Source organism: Neohortaea acidophila, assembly GCF_010093505.1.
Source record: "Neohortaea acidophila strain CBS 113389 unplaced genomic scaffold BDY17scaffold_9, whole genome shotgun sequence".
NCBI classification, from domain to species: domain Eukaryota; kingdom Fungi; phylum Ascomycota; class Dothideomycetes; order Mycosphaerellales; family Teratosphaeriaceae; genus Neohortaea; species Neohortaea acidophila.
Genome location: NW_022985518.1, coordinates 229,733 through 246,544, shown reverse-complemented (window position 1 = coordinate 246,544; position 16,812 = coordinate 229,733). Strand labels below are relative to the sequence as shown.

General features: G+C 56.5%; 5 protein-coding genes across 5 annotated transcripts; 2 read left to right on the top strand and 3 right to left on the bottom strand.

The window, feature by feature from the left end:
- Positions 1–43: 43 nt before the first annotated feature.
- BDY17DRAFT_326367 (uncharacterized protein) lies at positions 44–1,816 on the bottom strand (the record flags this gene model as incomplete). Its single annotated transcript, XM_033737504.1, has 2 exons — positions 44–508; positions 1,133–1,816. The coding sequence occupies 2 exons, from the start codon at positions 1,814–1,816 to the stop codon at positions 44–46; spliced, it is 1,149 nt and encodes a 382-aa protein (XP_033587036.1).
- A 727-nt stretch (positions 1,817–2,543) lies between these two features.
- BDY17DRAFT_326366 (uncharacterized protein) lies at positions 2,544–6,335 on the bottom strand (the record flags this gene model as incomplete). Its single annotated transcript, XM_033737503.1, has 2 exons — positions 2,544–3,075; positions 3,133–6,335. 2 exons carry the CDS (start codon positions 6,333–6,335, stop codon positions 2,544–2,546), a joined length of 3,735 nt encoding a protein of 1,244 aa, XP_033587035.1.
- Positions 6,336–8,344: 2,009 nt separating this feature from the next.
- On the top strand, positions 8,345–8,827 carry BDY17DRAFT_254824 (uncharacterized protein; the record flags this gene model as incomplete). The annotated part of the gene is made up of 1 exon (XM_033731470.1): positions 8,345–8,827. A coding segment is annotated over one exon (483 nt), but the record flags the coding sequence as incomplete, so codon positions are not given.
- Positions 8,828–10,805: 1,978 nt separating this feature from the next.
- BDY17DRAFT_301817 (uncharacterized protein) lies at positions 10,806–13,321 on the top strand. Its single transcript, XM_033734312.1, has 2 exons — positions 10,806–12,975; positions 13,040–13,321. Exons 1-2 carry the CDS (start codon positions 10,851–10,853, stop codon positions 13,159–13,161), a joined length of 2,247 nt encoding a protein of 748 aa, XP_033587033.1. The 5' UTR covers positions 10,806–10,850; the 3' UTR covers positions 13,162–13,321.
- BDY17DRAFT_336570 (uncharacterized protein) lies at positions 13,251–16,736 on the bottom strand (the record flags this gene model as incomplete). Its single annotated transcript, XM_033737942.1, has 2 exons — positions 13,251–14,605; positions 14,642–16,736. 2 exons carry the CDS (start codon positions 16,734–16,736, stop codon positions 13,482–13,484), a joined length of 3,219 nt encoding a protein of 1,072 aa, XP_033587032.1. The 3' UTR covers positions 13,251–13,481.
- Positions 16,737–16,812: the final 76 nt, after the last annotated feature.

Sequence of the window (16,812 nt, the reverse complement as noted above, 5' to 3'; positions counted from 1 at the left end):
GTCTGCGCAAGATGTTGCAGGTGCTCATGTCCATCCTCACCCATCACCAACCATTGTCACACAGATTTTCAATCGCCCACTTGAGTGCTGTCACCAACGATTCTTGCTTCTGCTCGTCGAGCGCATCCACCTCGGACTGCAGCGTCTGAGCCAGATCCGCGACCGACGTCCACTCTGGTTCCACTCCCTTTTCCATCCTCCATTTCCTGATATCCCACACCCCAAGGCCAAAAACAGCGTTAAGCTTTTCCACCAAGCTCAACACTCCATCCTCCACGTCCCCGGCCATACCGAAACCGGCCATGTAGCCGAATGTATTGACGCGGTAAAAGTGTGGCAGACACTCTTGCCTGACGGGACGGCACGCGTGGGTGATTGCTGGCTCGCGTACGATGATCGGGCGATACTTGCCAGGTTTCAGCAGGACAAGATGATCGCACTCGACCGCAAGCTTGCAGATCTTCGACCAGATCTCCGGAGGCAGGTCAAGGAGACCGAGGGGCTTCTTCTGCATTACGAATCAGTCTTGGATCAAAAGGCCTGGCCGATGTGAATGCCAGCCAGCGGAATCCAATCCAATTCGTACCCCTGCATCGTATGCTTCGATTGCCTCAACCGCCACGTGAAACGCCTCTTCTTTCTTTGCCGTGAGCTTCTTCGTGGTCGTGTTGCTCTTCTACTGCTTCTTGACTTTCGAGGGCGGTGGTTTCGCCATGGTTGTGTCTCGCACTGTCGTTGCGTGGGAGTAAAATCGGAAGTGTTATACTCAAGAAGAGAAACGGAGAAATAGAAGAGAGAGAAGGCAGTGAAGCTCTGATTGAAGTGCAGTGACGTTCGGCAAGTCGTGCTTGGCGTCCACGCTAGTGCACGTGGCCGTCAGCACGTGACGAATGCAAAAAGCAAAGTGAAGGAGGCCACGAGAAAGCGGACGGGAGGTGAATGGTAGCACAACTCTTTGTACTAGTTCACGGTCAGGATTTATTTGTGACTGCCATACAATACCCTCATCTTCGCTTAGACCTCCCTTCTAATCCATTTCCCCTCAGAGCTTGCCCTTTGCGTTCCCGTTTCATGGCAACCTAGTCCACAGTTCTGGATTCCTGGACAAGCGCGCGCATCTGGCTATCCCTACTCCCCATTCCGGCTCATGCCGTAGCCATTGAGCCGCTGACTTGAGCATCTCCGCCATCGACTCTTGTCCTTCCGTGTTCACCACGTTGCTTTCGGATCGAAGCGCCCAACGTGCCTCCGTTTTGGTCAGGTACTTCACATGCACCTTTGTTTGGCGAGACCAGTGCAACAAAGCCGGTAGATCCACGACAAAGAGAGCGTTGAGCTTGGGCGCCAAGCTCTCCGGCGTTCCCTTTGCGAAATCGTAGTGCGCCAACCTTCCGACGTATCCAAATTCGTTCGCGGCGTAGAAGTGGGGGAGACACTCCTCTCTCACTCGGCGGCAGACTCGGGTGATGCCCGGCTGGCGCACGACGACAGGACCTTTCTTGCCGCCGTTCTTGCCACGCCTCAGAAGGACAGGACAATCGCACTCGGTTGCGAGCTTGCAGATTTTCGACCAGATTTCAGGTGGCAAGTCGAGGAGCCCGAACGGCGCCTGTTGTCGAGATGCATTAGCGTTAGAACAAACGGCCGTAGGGTAGATAGAGGGAGAGTAACGTGAGCCTGCATGTGCTGCGGAGTCACCGATCGCGCCGGCCGCCAACTGCAACGTCTCTTCTTTCATCGCCGTGAGTTTCTTCGTCGCCCAGTCGCCCTGCTTCGCTTTCTGCTTTATGACTTTCGAAAGGCTTGATGTCGCCATAGTTGTGTCTCACACTGTCGTTTTGTGGGAGCGAGATGGAGGTGGTATATCCCGGAGAAAGAGGAAGAAATATGAAAAGAGGACATACGACTTTGGGTGACGTGAGTCACGATTGCATTCGCGCTAGTGCACGTGATCATCGCCGAACAGGCACAACGAGCAGAACAGAAGTGAGAGCGAGAAACGCACAACTAAGATTCGCTGGGAGTGCCCTACAAATGCCATCACGCTCGCTCAAAACTTCCTTGTAGCCCATAGCACACCTCGCATCGTCGCTCAATCCCCCGAGCCTACCCATCCCAACACTACCACCAACAAGTAGAGCCATAACCGAAAACAGTCCAGCACCCATCCACCACGTCCCCAGCGGTCCCGCGATGCAAGATCCAGCCGGGGTACAGCAGCGGATGGGCGACGCAAAAGCACATCCCCGCGATGTCATGCCATCTACCTATAAAGTCAGGGGAGCAGGGACAGCGCCGAAAGAGCTGTCGCCGTTGACAGCCGCATCTTCAGGTTTCCATGTGCCGTTGAGGAGTGGGCAGAGTCTTAAGAAGAAATTTGGGTTAGCTAGCGTTCATGACAATGACTGACGAGGGGACACGGGGGAGGGAAGGGGAAGAGGACTATAGAAGCAAGCTGTAAAGATCGCTCTCCGTATCTGCGCGCTCGGCAGACGGAGTAGAGTATCAAAGAAAAGCAGCAACGAACAAGCAACCTCGATTATTCACAGCGTAAACCGCGAATAACTGCTCATCGCCGCGCTCTCCTCAGCCTCATCAAACCCATGAACATAACCAGCACTGAGTCCGCCAGCATGCACAAGGCCATTCTTCTTCCCCTTGCTGCTGCCGTCGTTGTTGAGATCCGCCGGCAGCGGCACAAACATCGCGCAGCGGCAGAAAATACACTCGAAGGAAGGGGATACTGACTTGCGGTTGGTCTTGATGTGCCCGACCTGGCCACAGTTGGCGCACTTGCGCGCCGTGCCGTCCTTGCTCTTGCCGCGCCCGGTGCCGCCGCTCTTCTGAGGCGTGCCATCGGCGGGTGGAGAGCCGGCGCCAGCGTCGGAGAGTTGACTGGGTGAGGCGGCACCGCCAGCGGATGGGGAGCCGGCGCCACCGGGGACTCTGCCTTTGGCTTTCTCGCGGGCTTCGCGGCGGTCGACGTTGCGCTCAACGCGTGCGAGTTCCTTCTCCATCTTTTGGCGTAGGAGAAAGTCGAATTCCGAGTCGCCGGTGGGGGCGGCGTCGAGGATGCTGGGAAGAAGGTCAGTAAGAGCATCGCGGTACGCAGGAAAAGGGACTTGTGCGAACCTGAGCTTGTTAAGCTGCTTCTCGTAGTGCTTCTTCTTATACATCGAGGCAATGCGGGGGTTCTTCACTTCGACGCGAGATTCAATCGGCTTGCCGAACTTGTCCTTGGTCTTGCGCACAATGTATAAGATCTGGTCGTTTCGAGCGACACTGCCGCCTCTACTAAACTGGCTGGCGGAATCATCGTCGTAGGATGGGCCGGGAGCTGGCGTAGCGAAGGCTGACCTGGGCGTAGCGGCGCTGTACAAATCGTTGCCTTGAGCGTCGTCGGCGTCGTCGTTCATGTCGAAGTCCGAGGGCTCTTGGTCGGTACCCAAGCTCTCCTTTTGCTTGTTCCAGATGTCGCGAATGCTGTCGTCGTACAGCTTCTGCTGAGCGGCGACGTTGTAGAGATGGCCACCGTTGTCACGGCGCTTCTTCGCTTGTACTTTGTCATCAGCGCTCTGCCCGAGTGCTTGGAAACCACCCTTCATGGATGTCTTGACGAAGCTGAACCCTTCACCACGTCCAGTCGGGTCACCTTCGCCGTAGAGAGCCAGCATTGCTTTACCTTGGCAAGCATTGAGGAAGTTCTTGGTCGTCCTCCAGGGCGCCAGCTGCAGTTCAATGTTTGCACTTTCGTCAATGTCTTTCTCATCATCAGCGCCACCCTTCTCGTCCTTGATGCCGAGGTCGCCGAGATGTTGAACGCCGACTTGCATCGAGTCCAGCAAACATACGTCCTCCGGCCGGATCCAGCTGCGCAGTGTGTCTTTGTCAGGGACCACCTGACCAGGCTGGGGGACCCACACACCACCACTCTCTTTACCAGGCGCTCGCTCGTACTTCATGAACTCTCTCATCTTGCTACGAGTCTGCGGCATGTCGTGGCCCGGCAAGTGCGGCATGATGGTTTCATTGTTCAGCACTTTGACTGGTTGCGCCGATTCCTGACTCTTGGTGTAAATGCGATATGACAACGCACGCAGACGCTTCTTCGCAGCATCCGTGACTTTGCGTGAGTGTTGACCGGGGACTTCGGAGATGGGAAACTGCTGGCCGACGGCGTGCAGATTGTCGACGTTGCGCAAGTAGAATTTGCTACCGCCGCGCCAGGTACTGCTGACGCCAACCAGGAAGTCGGTGGACTTGGGCTTGTGAGTGAAGACCGGAGCGCGAAACATCCCATTCTGAACCGTTGGTACCACCTCGCCCTTATCAACGTGGCCAAAGTTCGCAAATGGGCTTTTGTCTTGCGGTAAGAGGACGTGAGTCTCCCCGATATCTCGCTTCGGGCGGGATTGATCGTCGACATCGTTCTTCCGGTAGTAGTTGATCAGCCGGTTGCCCATGCCAAAGTTCGAGAGCATCATGGGTGCCTCCTCCGAGTATTCCAGCATCATGACGTTCGCGCTGTCACCGAGATAGAGATCGTTTGACTTTGCAAACAAGTCTTTCACCTCGCGACCGCGGATATGCTTGCGCTTGATATGCGCGAGCGGCTCGAATCTGAAGTTCATTTTTGTGCCTCGGAGATCCAGGTGGGGGCGGTGGAAAGATCGCTTCTGCTTACTGTCGAGGTTGACCTTGTAGAAGGGATACTGCAGCTTGGTGGCGGGAAGGCTGTGCTCGACTGTCATACTGCCGAGGGTGGCCCGGACCTTGTGTTGATGGTTCTCCTTGAGCTTGTCGTACTCCTTGTCATTGCTAATGTTGTAACGCTTCGCCATCTCCTTGGCCATGTCGGCCTTGCGTTGTCTGCGCGCATTCAGGTGATGTGTCCGGCGTCTGGTCTCGGGGGAAAGCTCATCGATAAGAAGGTGAGGATCGTTGAGATCCAGCGTGACCGATTTGGCAATCTTCGCCGTAGCACGCTCAGGATCTTCGAAGGAGAGGTGCGGATCCGGGATCGTGAAGGACAGGTTCTCGCCTAGTATGCTCATTCTCGCTTTCTTGCGTGGCCGGGCGCTTTCCTCCGTGTCGTAATCTCCGGTGCCCAATCTCGCGGCCGGTTCGGGCGAGCCGGCATCACTCGAGATGCTTGGAATATCCCAGTCCGCACAGATGACAGCCAGGTCTTGCATCGTCACACCGCCGATTCGCTCGTTCTCGTCGATGACGCTCAAGGCAAGATCATCATCATCACTCATGTCTTGGTCTTGAGCACCGTTGTTGAGGTAGACGAGGCCATCTTTGGGCGCGGGTGCTTCAACACCTTTGTTTGCCAACGAAGGCGCCCTGAAAGACTTCTCCTGGTCAGGGAGTAACTCGAGAGCAATCTTGGTCGCGTGGACAGGTCGAGGAGCCTTGAGAGGGGGCTTTGGCTTGAAGCTGACCCGCCGAGCAGGGAACAAATCCTCGAAAACGGGGGCTTGATTCGTTTCGAATCGGGGGAAAAGAGAGTAGAAGTTGTCCAGGTCGAAGCCGTCGAGATCGTCGTCCACCTCTTCACCAGCCTGTCGCTTTCTGGATTGCTTGAACAGTTTCCTCTGCATCAACTCTTGCTCAGTCATGCCGTCTTCATCAGTGACGTCCGTATCGTAGCTGCTAGCCGGCGAGGCAGGACCCTCCTCAATAGGGGACGTGACACTCAGTGAGTCAGAGCTTTGGCTCCTCGGCGGGTACTGTGGAGGGGCAAAGTTGGTGGCCAGAGTCGGGAGAGCGAGCGAGGATTTGCTCTTGCTCGGCAGAGCGAGGCCAATAGGCCTGGATGGGTGAGGCTGGGGCGCAGGCGCATGGCTGACGGGGACGGCGCGAGCTTGCTCTGGTGAAGAGTTGCGGTCGCCAAAAAGATCGAAGTTATCGTCTCCTTCGCCGAACAAATCACCCGCGTGCTCTTCCGTGACGTCCTGCTCTGCGAGGTCGTCGTGGGTCTCTGAATGATAGCCGTTGGCAGCTGGGGCAAGGCGCGATTGCGCAAGAGGGTCTGGGTTGAAGGCGTTCTGGATGGTCTGCAGCGCGGCATCGTCGTCGGCGTCTTCCTCGGGAGTAAAGGGGTTCATCGCCTCTTCTTCCTCTGGCAGATCATCATCACTGATGTCTTCGTAATCTTGCGCGTCGTCTGCCTTGTCCGTTTGATCAAACTCGCCAACGTGAACATAGCCCGCGCCGAAGTCGCCGCCGTTGAAGTTGTTGCCGCCTCCTTCAAGGTCACTCAGGATGCCGTTGATGGCACCCTCATCATCGCCGTCCTCCATGTTGCCGTTTGCGGTTGCGTGCGGCATGCTGGTTGGGAGGTGAAGGTGGAGTTCACCTGGTCTGCCGTTGAAGCCGGTGGCCAGTTGCTGGCCAGGCGGTCCGCGAAGTGAACATCAGAGGATGGAGTCGCGTTGCGATGAAGTCCGAGTGTCGATGAAGTGATGTGAGCGGAGAGATGGCGTAGTGAGTGGTGTGCAGAAGGTCAAGAGCGCTTAATCTTCGTTCGGTTCTTGAAGTGTGGAGGAGGCACGAGAGCAAGCGACGGCGCGGAAGTGACGATGAGCGGAGCGGGCCGCCGCCGGAGCGCGACTGCCTGGGGTTCAGGCTACAGCATGACTCAGCATCGAATCGCCTGAGGCTGCAGATTCGTCCATCATTCACCAAATATACACCAACGAGATGGAGCCGTCAAACGGCGAGCTCTTCTTATTCCGAGACTGTTTGCAATCGTCATTTACAACGAGCATCAGCATCGAACAGCAATTGTACGAAAGCACGCGAACAGCCCCCCTTAGTCATGCACACAGAAATCCCTTTCAGCTGGATCATCATGGTCTTTTGGCAAGGCGACAGAGACCGCTCACTCGGAGCCACTTCAACGTGCTCACCTCTCGACTGTGCACCATGACATCGCCCACCAGGAGGAGATTGGGAAGGGATAGTTGTGCAAAACACATCCCTCCTCCACTTACTAATCGCTTACATCGGCGACGTGCTGTAAACCATTCTCCACGTGGGCTGACTCGAGCCCGCAGGAATGGCCTCGACACGGCCAATTTCCGCGGCATTCCGTAGATGTGTAACGTCCTGGTTAGGCAATCGGTCGTATACCAAACAGCCTACGGCGGCCGGTCTGCGCGGCCTGCGATGCTAGGCCAATCAGCGCGGCGGGAGTGGAAAGGTACGACGCACCAAATAGAGGGGCGCGCTCGTATAGTAAGGTTGCAGCAAATGGAATCCTGACAACGACCTAAGCGGTAATTGGGGGCGTGTCAGCAGTCAACCTGAGTAAGGTACTGTAAGTGGCGTGATGTTTCATCACCTGAGCCCTTTTCGTTTTCCGCGAATCTCCTTGCTTCCTTTTCCGCGATTAGCAAGACACCCACGAAAATCACGTCTTCATTCAGCCAAGGCTGGCGGTTGGACCCTATGCATCCTGCAGCCCGACTGCATGGAGCGCTGCCGGGTGTGACAGCTCGAAACCTGGGCCTGGGCCACCCATGTCAATCATGGTACCGCCCACTGGGTCTCAGCTGCAGGGCGCCGTGCGTCTCTACATACCTACAGTATTCCCCTCTCGTGCCGACCCTCAGATCAGGATCCGAGGAATGCGTGCGCCTAAACGCTGCGCACGTCAGCTGCCCGATATAGGCTCTAGCGCCCCGACGGCGCATACGAAGACACCCGCTCTATTCGCCTGTAGTGTCGCCATCCACTCGCGCAAACTCTGTTCCCCTATTTTCATCTTTGTAAGAATTAGCCTGCCCTTTTGCCGCCTGTAACTGAACGCCTGGATGCGACCTCATTACCTTACCTTGCACGGCCGTGCCCCGCTCATGGATTTTACCTTTTGGGCCGTGTATGCGCGCCTATACCACAATCTGCCGCACTCTCTTTTCTGAAATAGCTGCCTGCGCCTACCTTTCCTGCCTTGTCTACCTAGCTACCTGATCTTACACACCGCCTCGAGCTGTCATCCTTTACTCTCTTTTGACCTGGCCTTGATTCGACCAATCCTTGGTCTTGTTCTGGTCTCTCTGTTTGCCTCACGACGTCACCCCATTATTCAAAGGTACGTTTCTGCTGGGTGATTGACGAAGGCGCATGCGAATCTCCGTGTCGCTGCGCCGGCGATTGCTTTCGTCGCTGTATGAACCAGATGAATTCCAGCAAGCTGAACGTCCCCCGTTCGCAGGCATCAACGCGCTTCTGCCTAATCTCCTCAAAGCCTCGTCAAGCCACCGGGAGACCGCGAGGCTCCCGGCTCGCAGTGCACCACTTATGATTCTCCATCAGCAGCCTTGAAGCGAGTGCAATGGAGGGTAGTGAGCGCGATGCCGCCATGCCGGCGCCACCGCGCGATGTTCCAATTCGAGATTCCGCTCCGCCATCGTCGTCCAGGACTCTCGTCCACTCAAACGAGCAAAGCAGGCCCAGCAATGGATCCGAACAATCGCACAACCCGGGCGCTGACGTCTGGGCCGGCGCCATATCACGCCTCCAGACCCAAGTCTCGTCGAACACGAGTCTCCTCGAGTCGCAACGTCGGCAGATCCAACGATTGGAGATGGACGTCCGCACCTTGGGCGACGAGATACGCGGCGTCGTCACGGCTTTGAACGAGGTCCGCGCCGATATGCACATCAAGGGCAGTGCGCCGGGGCCGGGCAGGCATGATCCTGGCGACTTTGATTACTTGATTGAGCAGGTGAATGCCATCAACGGCAAGGCGAATGAGGTCGACGGGATCAAGCTGCAGCTCATTTCCATGAAGAATCGAATGAAGCGACTGGAGGAGCAAAACGGTCCGCTGCCACGACTCGACAACGCAGCAGGCTTGGCGCATCACGATGTCCCTTTGCACGAAACACCCCCTCTCCTTCAGCATCCTGGTCGTTCACACGCTCACCATGCGTCGCACCACGGCCCTCTCCCCCCAATGCGTACGTCGTCCATCTCATCCCCACCCGAAGCTCGAAACGCCGCCTTGCAGGCGCATCTGCCTGCACTCGAGTCAAGAGGAAGACCAAGCTACCCTGCATCGAATGGACTAGCTCGACAGTACTCCGCCGAGTCTTCGGGTAGCATACACCCATCTCCAGCCGGGGCGTTCAGACCATCTGAGCCCCTACCGCCACCCTCCAGCCTTCCAGGCTGGCGATCATCCGACTCTCTACCTCACTCTGCTGTATTACCGCCGCCACAGCTGCCATCGGCACATTCGCGGCCGGACACAATCGAGCCGGAACCGCAAGCAGCCAGCTGGGCAGCTATCAATGCGAGTACTATCCCCAAACGCCCTCTGGATGAGCCTCGAGCCTCTCCATATCAATCTCCACAAAGCGGTACGGGCAAAAGACCTAAGCTTGCCCCCATCATGCCAAGAAGTAGCTACGGAGAAGAGTCGTACGTGCCTTCGAGTGTGGGACATTCCGGTCCGACGGAAACAAACACGTACAGCCGGAGCCGTGCGGCATCCGATGTTTCTCCACCGCAGTCGCAGGTACCTTCCACTGCCGCACCGACAAACGCGCCATCGCACTACCGTTTCATCACATCTACCACTACGACCCAAGCTGATTCGCAGGAGACCTGGCGCCCAGAACATGAGCGCAGAATGCACGGCAATCATCACGGCCATCATCACGGCCACGGACATGGGCATGGCCACGGTCGCGGCGACGGACACGGCCATGGACGACGAGGGGGCCGAAGAGGTGGACGCGGAGGCAGGAGAGGGCGCGGAGGCGGCGTGCTTCTGGATCCTAATCGCCGCGGTCATGCAGACTGGGAACCAACCGAATGGGTACCAGATCCCTTCCACCACCACCACCCGCTACTGCCCACCTCACCCCGCGGCGGACTCGGCGGCATGGGCAGACTCGGCGGCGCTTTCGGCCACGAAATGGACATCCCAGAAACGCCCACGCAAGGCTACGACGACCCGTCTGCCATGGACACCGGCGAAGGTGGCCAAGGCCCTCCGAGCGGAGGGAAGAAGACTCGCACGAAGCCCATTCGCAACGCCGAGGGCATTCTGATTCGAAAGGACGGCCGGCCCGATATGCGCTCTGTCAGCTCGGCGAATAATCTACGCAAAGTACATGCGAAGAAAGAGGCGGAGCGGGCGGAGGGGGAGGGCAAGACGCCGACGTCGGCTCGGTCTCTGGCTCCTCTGCCTACGAATTCGGAAGAGAGGGAAGAAGAGGAAGCGGAGGAGGAGGAGGAGGATGATGGATCGCGGTCAGCGGTTGGGGAACATACTCCGCCGGAAGCAGAGGAGCGCGAGGGGGAACCAAACGGTCCCGGGCATAAGCATAGCATTCACCCACGACGTGACGAGCAAGATGCGCGCGAGGTGCAGGCGAAGACTGAAGACGAGTCAGCACAGCTGCAGCATGGACAAGGGACGGATGTCGTAATGCGAGAGACGAGTGAGGGGCCGGCTCCAGATGTTGCAGGCGCGGCGCAAGACGAGAAGATGTCGACGATGGAGGAGGAAGAGGAGCGCGATGCGAAAGCGGCGACCACTGCCACACCAGCTGTTGAGGAACTCACCGCTTGAGTATATTAATTAATCTGGATGATAGTATTGGTCAACAAGCTGCGGCGGCCATCATATTGTTATTTCGTGCAATACTTTCCGGTTTTTGCAAGCCTGTGGCGGCAAGTCTTCCACATGCAACCTGATGGGCAGCGGGACTGAGTCGATGACTAAGCACGATTTTTACCTTGAAGAATTCCAGTCACTGCGCAGACATCGTTAGGTCTCTCTTCTACAATTCCTCATGGCTCAGTGACAGCCACACATTGAAGAAGAGATGGGTCGCAATAGCCACAAGCGCTCGCGCTCCCACTATGAAGCCGACAACCGCATCGGCGTCGGCCAGACACTGTCGCACCTGAAAGACTCCACCACCAGCACCGCATCACCATCGTCCGATGCAAATGGCACCTCCCCGGGACAAGATGACGACGCGGGAGAGTGGCAGCAGGTGGAGAGCAACCGGGCGAAGAAGAGAAAGAAGCTGCCGTCAAAGGAAAAAGGCAACTACCCTTCCATCAAGCACTCTGCGCAATCTCGACTGCAGCACTACGTCAAGCTGGGTGACTTGCAGAACCTCGCCCTCTACCTCCTCGCCGACGGTCCCTCGCCACAATGGTGTTCTGTCAGTCATCATGCCAATGTTCGCAAGGTCGTGGCGCTCATGGTCCCTGGACTCGAAGCGGGCATGTTCAATGGAAGCATACCTTTGCTCGATCCCAGTGTTTCGGAGCAGAGCACCGCCAATGGACTTGAGACTTCGGCAGCAGATAGCTCATCGCTAGCGAAGAAAGAAGAAGAAGAAAACTCTCCCTCACATCCAGTCGACCCTCCTTCCACGCTTGTCTCTCCTCCTCGAAGCATCTCTCGCGCCTCTCCAGACGACTATTACCCCAAGAAGCTCAATCGTGATCGACTCCCCATTCCACTGCAGCCGTTGAGTGATATATTTGAACACATCTGGCCTGTTCGTACGCCTGGCGATGACAAGTACGCCAAGATGCACTCGCCGCTTGCTGCCATGCTCATCTCGCCGATTGTCAAGTCGAAGGATGAGAAGAGGGGCAAAGGACCGCAGACACCTACCAGCAGTAAGAGTTGGAAGAATGAGAGGACTCCTGTCACTGAGTATGTGGCCAGCACACAAGAATTGATGCAAGAAGGCTATGTGCTTCATCCTGCCCATTACAATGGTACCACTCTTGCTGCCGAAGAGACGGCCAAACGCGAGTTGGACAAGACTTCCGTCGCGGATGGGTGGATCGACGCTCCCAACGTCACCATGCTCACGGACGAGGATGTTTCAGACAAAGACAAAGAGAGTGATCCAATCCTCGCCGGCCAGAAAGTCCTCACAATGGACTGCGAAATGTGCATCACCTCGCCGCCAGGCACAACGCCTCAAGAGTTCAGCCTTACCCGCATCTCCCTTATCGACTGGGACGGAAACGTACTTCTGGACGAATTTGTCAAACCCGACAAACCCATCACGGACTACCTCACCCCCTACTCCGGCATCACGCCCGCCTCCCTCCAAAACGTCACCACCACCCTCCCCGACATCCAAACCAAACTCATCAACGACATCTTCACCCCCAACACCATCCTCGTAGGCCACTCGCTCGACTCCGACCTCAAAGCCCTCAAACTCACCCACCCAAACATAATCGACACCGCCCTCCTCTTCCCCCACCCGCGCGGACCCCCGCTGAAATCCAGCCTCAAATGGCTCGCGCAAAAGTACCTCGCGCGCGAAATACAAAAAGGCCACGGCACCACGGGCCACGACTCCATCGAAGACGCCAAAGCCTGTCTCGACCTGGTGAAGCAGAAGTGCGAAAAGGGCAAGGCGTGGGGCACTTCGGAAGCGTCCGGCGAATCGATTTTCAAGCGCTTGGCTCGAGCTACGCGGCCCAAGAGGGATAAAGTGAATCCTGTGGGGGACGATGAGGCGCGCACCGGCGCGGTGGTTGATTGGGGCGAACCTACGCGCGGCTATGGAACGCAGGCGAAGTTGGCGATTGGGTGCGAGAGCGATGAGCAAGTCGTCGCTGGCGTCAAGCGTGCAAACGCAGGTGAAGATTCTGCAGACCACTCCACCAACACCGACAGCACCTCCGCCCCAACTGGAGGCATAGACTTCATCTTCGCCCGTCTGCGCGAACTAGAAGCCCACCGCGGCTGGTGGAACCGCAGCAAAACGCTCGACAACGAGGAGCTGCGCAACAGCACGGCCGCCACCTCAGCCGAGACCTCTTTATCGACCATCGCCGCGCAGACCGTAGCGCATGTAAAGGAAGTGTGGGACGCCCTGCCCCCCTGCACGGCTTTCTTGCTCTTCTCTGGCTCCGGGGATCCCCGGCCTTTGGCCGAGATGCAGGCCTTGCAGCAGAGGTTTAAGGGTGAGTTCCGTGTTTTGATCCCTTTCTCTTTTTGGGTATGGATGATGTGCTGACTGCTGTGTAGAAGAGTACAGGACGAAGAAGTGGGATGAGCTGAGCGTGCAGTGGACGGATGTGGAGGAGCAGAAGTTGCGCAGGGCGTGTATGGATGCGAGGCTTGGGGTTGGGTTTGTGGCTGTCAAGTGAAAGCTGTCAACCTGAAGGCTATACCGCTCGTGGATGATGAGAGCGAAGGGCAGTACGGGGGCTGTGTGTCGCCAACAAAGCATGTCGCTTGCCTCGCGATGTATCCGGAATCGCCTCATGATTATCGAACGTTCGATTGAGCGTAGATACATACCTACATACCCATCTCATCTTGAAGTATGATTCCACGCACCCACACCGCAATGCCATGTCGTTATCCTCGTCTCAATCTATTTCATCATAAACCGCTCAGATATGCCACCTCGCTCAATCAAAATCAAATGCAGAGCTTCGTGTAGTACCAGCTCCCAATGACCAGCTCACACCTTCGTCGTCACCAAAGCCTCTTCCGAATTCTCCTTCTCCTCACCCTGCTTCTTCTCCATCGATTGCCTCACCGGCGCCGTCACTTTCGCCGTCTCCACCAAAAACGGCGCCGAACCGACCGGCCGCACCGCCTTCGCTTCACCATGATAAAACTCGCAAACAAACGTCAATCCAGGCTTGCCGTCCCTCGTGTCGTGGAAAACAGTAATGCGATCCCCACTATACACCCTACCAAAACACATATGCCCCGCATCACCCTTCTTCAACAACACGCCGTTGACGTGAATGCCCAGACTACTTTCTGTCGAGATGACGCAGTGCAAATCGGGGAGTTTCAGCCATGCTTGGGCGTCTTCGCCGCCTTCTTCGGGTAGTGTGGCGGTGGTAGCGGCGTCGATGTCTTTAGCGTGGTGCCAGATGATGACGCCGCGCTTGGGAATGCGCGTGTCGGCTTTGTCGGGGTGGGGGTGGGTGTTGGAGGGCGCGCGGCCCCAGGTGGAGACGCGGGTGCTCAGGGTGAGGTTGATTGGGGCGTAGGAGTCGGGGGTGGAGATCAGTCTGCCGAGACGAGGGGGAGGCTTGACGAATTGGGAGGATTGCTGGGGCGCTGGTGGTTCTGCTTCGAAAGCGGCGACGACTGCTGGATTTTGCGTGGGTGCGTCATCGTCGTTCTGAGTGATGGAGCCGTTGCTTGTTGCTGGAAGTGAGATGTCTTCTTCTCCGCGGCTGACGTCGCCCACGTAGTCTCTGCCGCTGACTTTGGATGCATACTCTGGATTGTGCGTCGCCGGGTCTAGAGGGTCGTAATAGAAGGACGCGGGAATCGGAATTTGGATCTGTCGGTTGAATGTAGACTTCTGAGGCTGCTTCGGGGTGACTTCTTCGGCACCAGATATGGCATGCGAACCGTTGCCATGGCTTCGACTGAGTTTGAATGCTCCGGGCGTTTGTGGTGTGACTGGCTCGACCGCTTCTGCGTCCGCATCCTGGGAATCAACCGACCGCGGAGAATCCATATTGAGCTCTCGGACCAAGGATTCGGCTCCGAGGAGACTAGGAGACGCCAAAGCTCCGTCAGAATCCTCGTGCCCGGCGACATCTGGGCTTTCGTAACCATCTTCGCTCGTGTTCGACATTTCGAAGTTTTCAAAACCTTTCCCGAGCAACCCAGAGCTACGCAATGCCGCCTGGCTGATTTCCCCGAAAAGCTTCTGCGGCGCCGGCTGGGTTTGCACACCTGGTAGTCGCTGACCACCAGCCGACTGGTGCATGATAGGGATGGAGCCGCTGAAGCGGAAGATGTCGGGGCTGGAGTCTTCCATCTCATCATGTTCGCGGTACGGAGCGTCACTGGTTTTGAAGCGCTTGGACTCCCTTGGATCGAGGAAGTCCTGACTGCCGGAGCTGGCATGGTTCAGATGCCTTGCTTGTGCGTTGATCAGCTCGCCGAGGCTTAGTCTCGCCACGTCAGGCGTTTCAGCAGCCGCGGTGACGTCTTCTTCTTGGATTGGGCCAAGACCTCCAAGTTGCGAGGCATGAAGCTGAGATTGACCCTGGGTAATGCTGTCAAACCATTCATGCTGAAGACACTGAACGGCAGACGGTCTTGCCGCCGGATCAGTATTCAGCATTGCGATGAGCAGCCCCATGGCGGTCTCGGAAACACCTTGAGATCGCAGGTCTTCCAGATCCAATGGTGTCATCATGATCTTATCGAACATGCCGCGGCCGGTGTTATCAGCCACGCCTTCGAACGGAGGTTTGAGACATAACGAGAACCACAACACCGCGCCAAATGACCAGATATCCACTGACTGACTGTAGCCATGGAATTTGGTGCTTGCTTGTCCCAGGCCCCTTCGAGTCCGCTTCGTGCCCTTTCCGGTGACATGCGAATCGAAATGCGGAAACACTTCCGGAGCGCAATACAGCAGCGTTCCGCAAAACGTTTTGAGAAAAGTCTCGTTGTCCTTGACCACCTTGGAGAGTCCAAAGTCGGAAAGCTTGATGGAGAAGAAAGCCTCGTCCATGTTAGCGATGAGGATATTGTCGGGCTTCAGATCTCGATGGGTGATCTTGTTCTTGTGGAGATAGGCGAGAGCGTCCAGCACCTGCTGAGCCATGGTCATTCCCAGTCCCTCGGACAATTTCCCGCGGTGGCCAAGGTACTTTTGCAGATCTCCACAAGGGACAAACTCCATGATGATGTACATGTGGTTGATGTGATCATGATAGTCGATGTACTGAACGATGTTGGGGTGGCTGACAGCCTTCATGATTTGCATTTCGTTGTCCAGCTTTCGATCGAGGATGCCATTCTTCATAAACTTTCGCTTCTCCAGCTCCTTTGCGGCGTATAGTTGGCCCTCATTTTTCGTCGCCAGCTGATAGACTGTTGCAAAAGCCCCCTTGCCGATCGACCCCACCACGTTGTACTTGTCGCCACCACTCCAATGCATACCGAATTGATTTTGGACAAGAGGCGCTTTGACGGAGCCGCCATTCTGAGTTTTCCCGTTCGCACCCACAGGACGCTGGTACTGTATGTTGTCCTGCCTCGCCTTGGCCTCTGCAGTCGCCACAGTGTGCATGTGCAGCTGGAACTTCCTCTCGTACGCTTCAAAGTGTCCATCGCGGAAGGGAATGCGTACAATGAACTTGACAATCTCGTCAGATTTGGGGGACAGAATTTGGATCATGGAGCCGGGATTCAGCATGCGCGTTTGCCATGAGATTTTGCCTTTGAGTAAGACATCGTCGACGATGGTGCCGTTGGTGGACATGTCTTGCAACATCAGCACGCCAGAATTGTTGATGAAGATGCTGAAATGCATGTTGCTGACTCGCTTGAACGTGTCTGCGGCGAGGACGATATCGCATACGTTGTCATTTCGACCAAACACGAAGCCAAGCTTGGCATTCTTCAATGGGGTTGAGAAGCGCAGTGCCAGGTCCATTGCTTGATATGGGGCGTTCTTGTCGAGAATGAACGTTTCCTGCTCTTCGAGGGCCTGGGGAGACAGGGGATCCTCGTAATTCTGGAAGCCATCGTTTTGCAGCACATTGAAGGGTGTTCTTTCAGCTGTAGATGCAACGATTTTGAATGCCGCCGGGGAGCATGGATGCAGGATGCACACGACGTCGGAGATGTCAGACTCGCTGAGACCTGAGTTGTTTCTGCCCATGCGTCTAGGATCTACTGCGCCCTGAGTATTTTGCGTGCATTGCGTAGCCTCTCCAATCTCCATGATGTTGTAGGACGGCAGTGTGAGGGACAGTCGACTTGTGGACTTTGCCTCTAACACAAGCGGATAGCGGAGACTA

What these genes read in the sequence shown, in the direction of transcription:
- BDY17DRAFT_301817 (XM_033734312.1), top strand. Translation starts at nt 10,851, where the DNA reads ATGGGTCGCAATAGCCACAAGCGCTCGCGCTCCCACTATGAAGCCGAC. An exon ending in CTTGCAGCAGAGGTTTAAGG is followed by an intron (nt 12,976 to 13,039) that starts GTGAGTTCCGTG and finishes ACTGCTGTGTAG; the next exon opens with AAGAGTACAGGACGAAGAAG.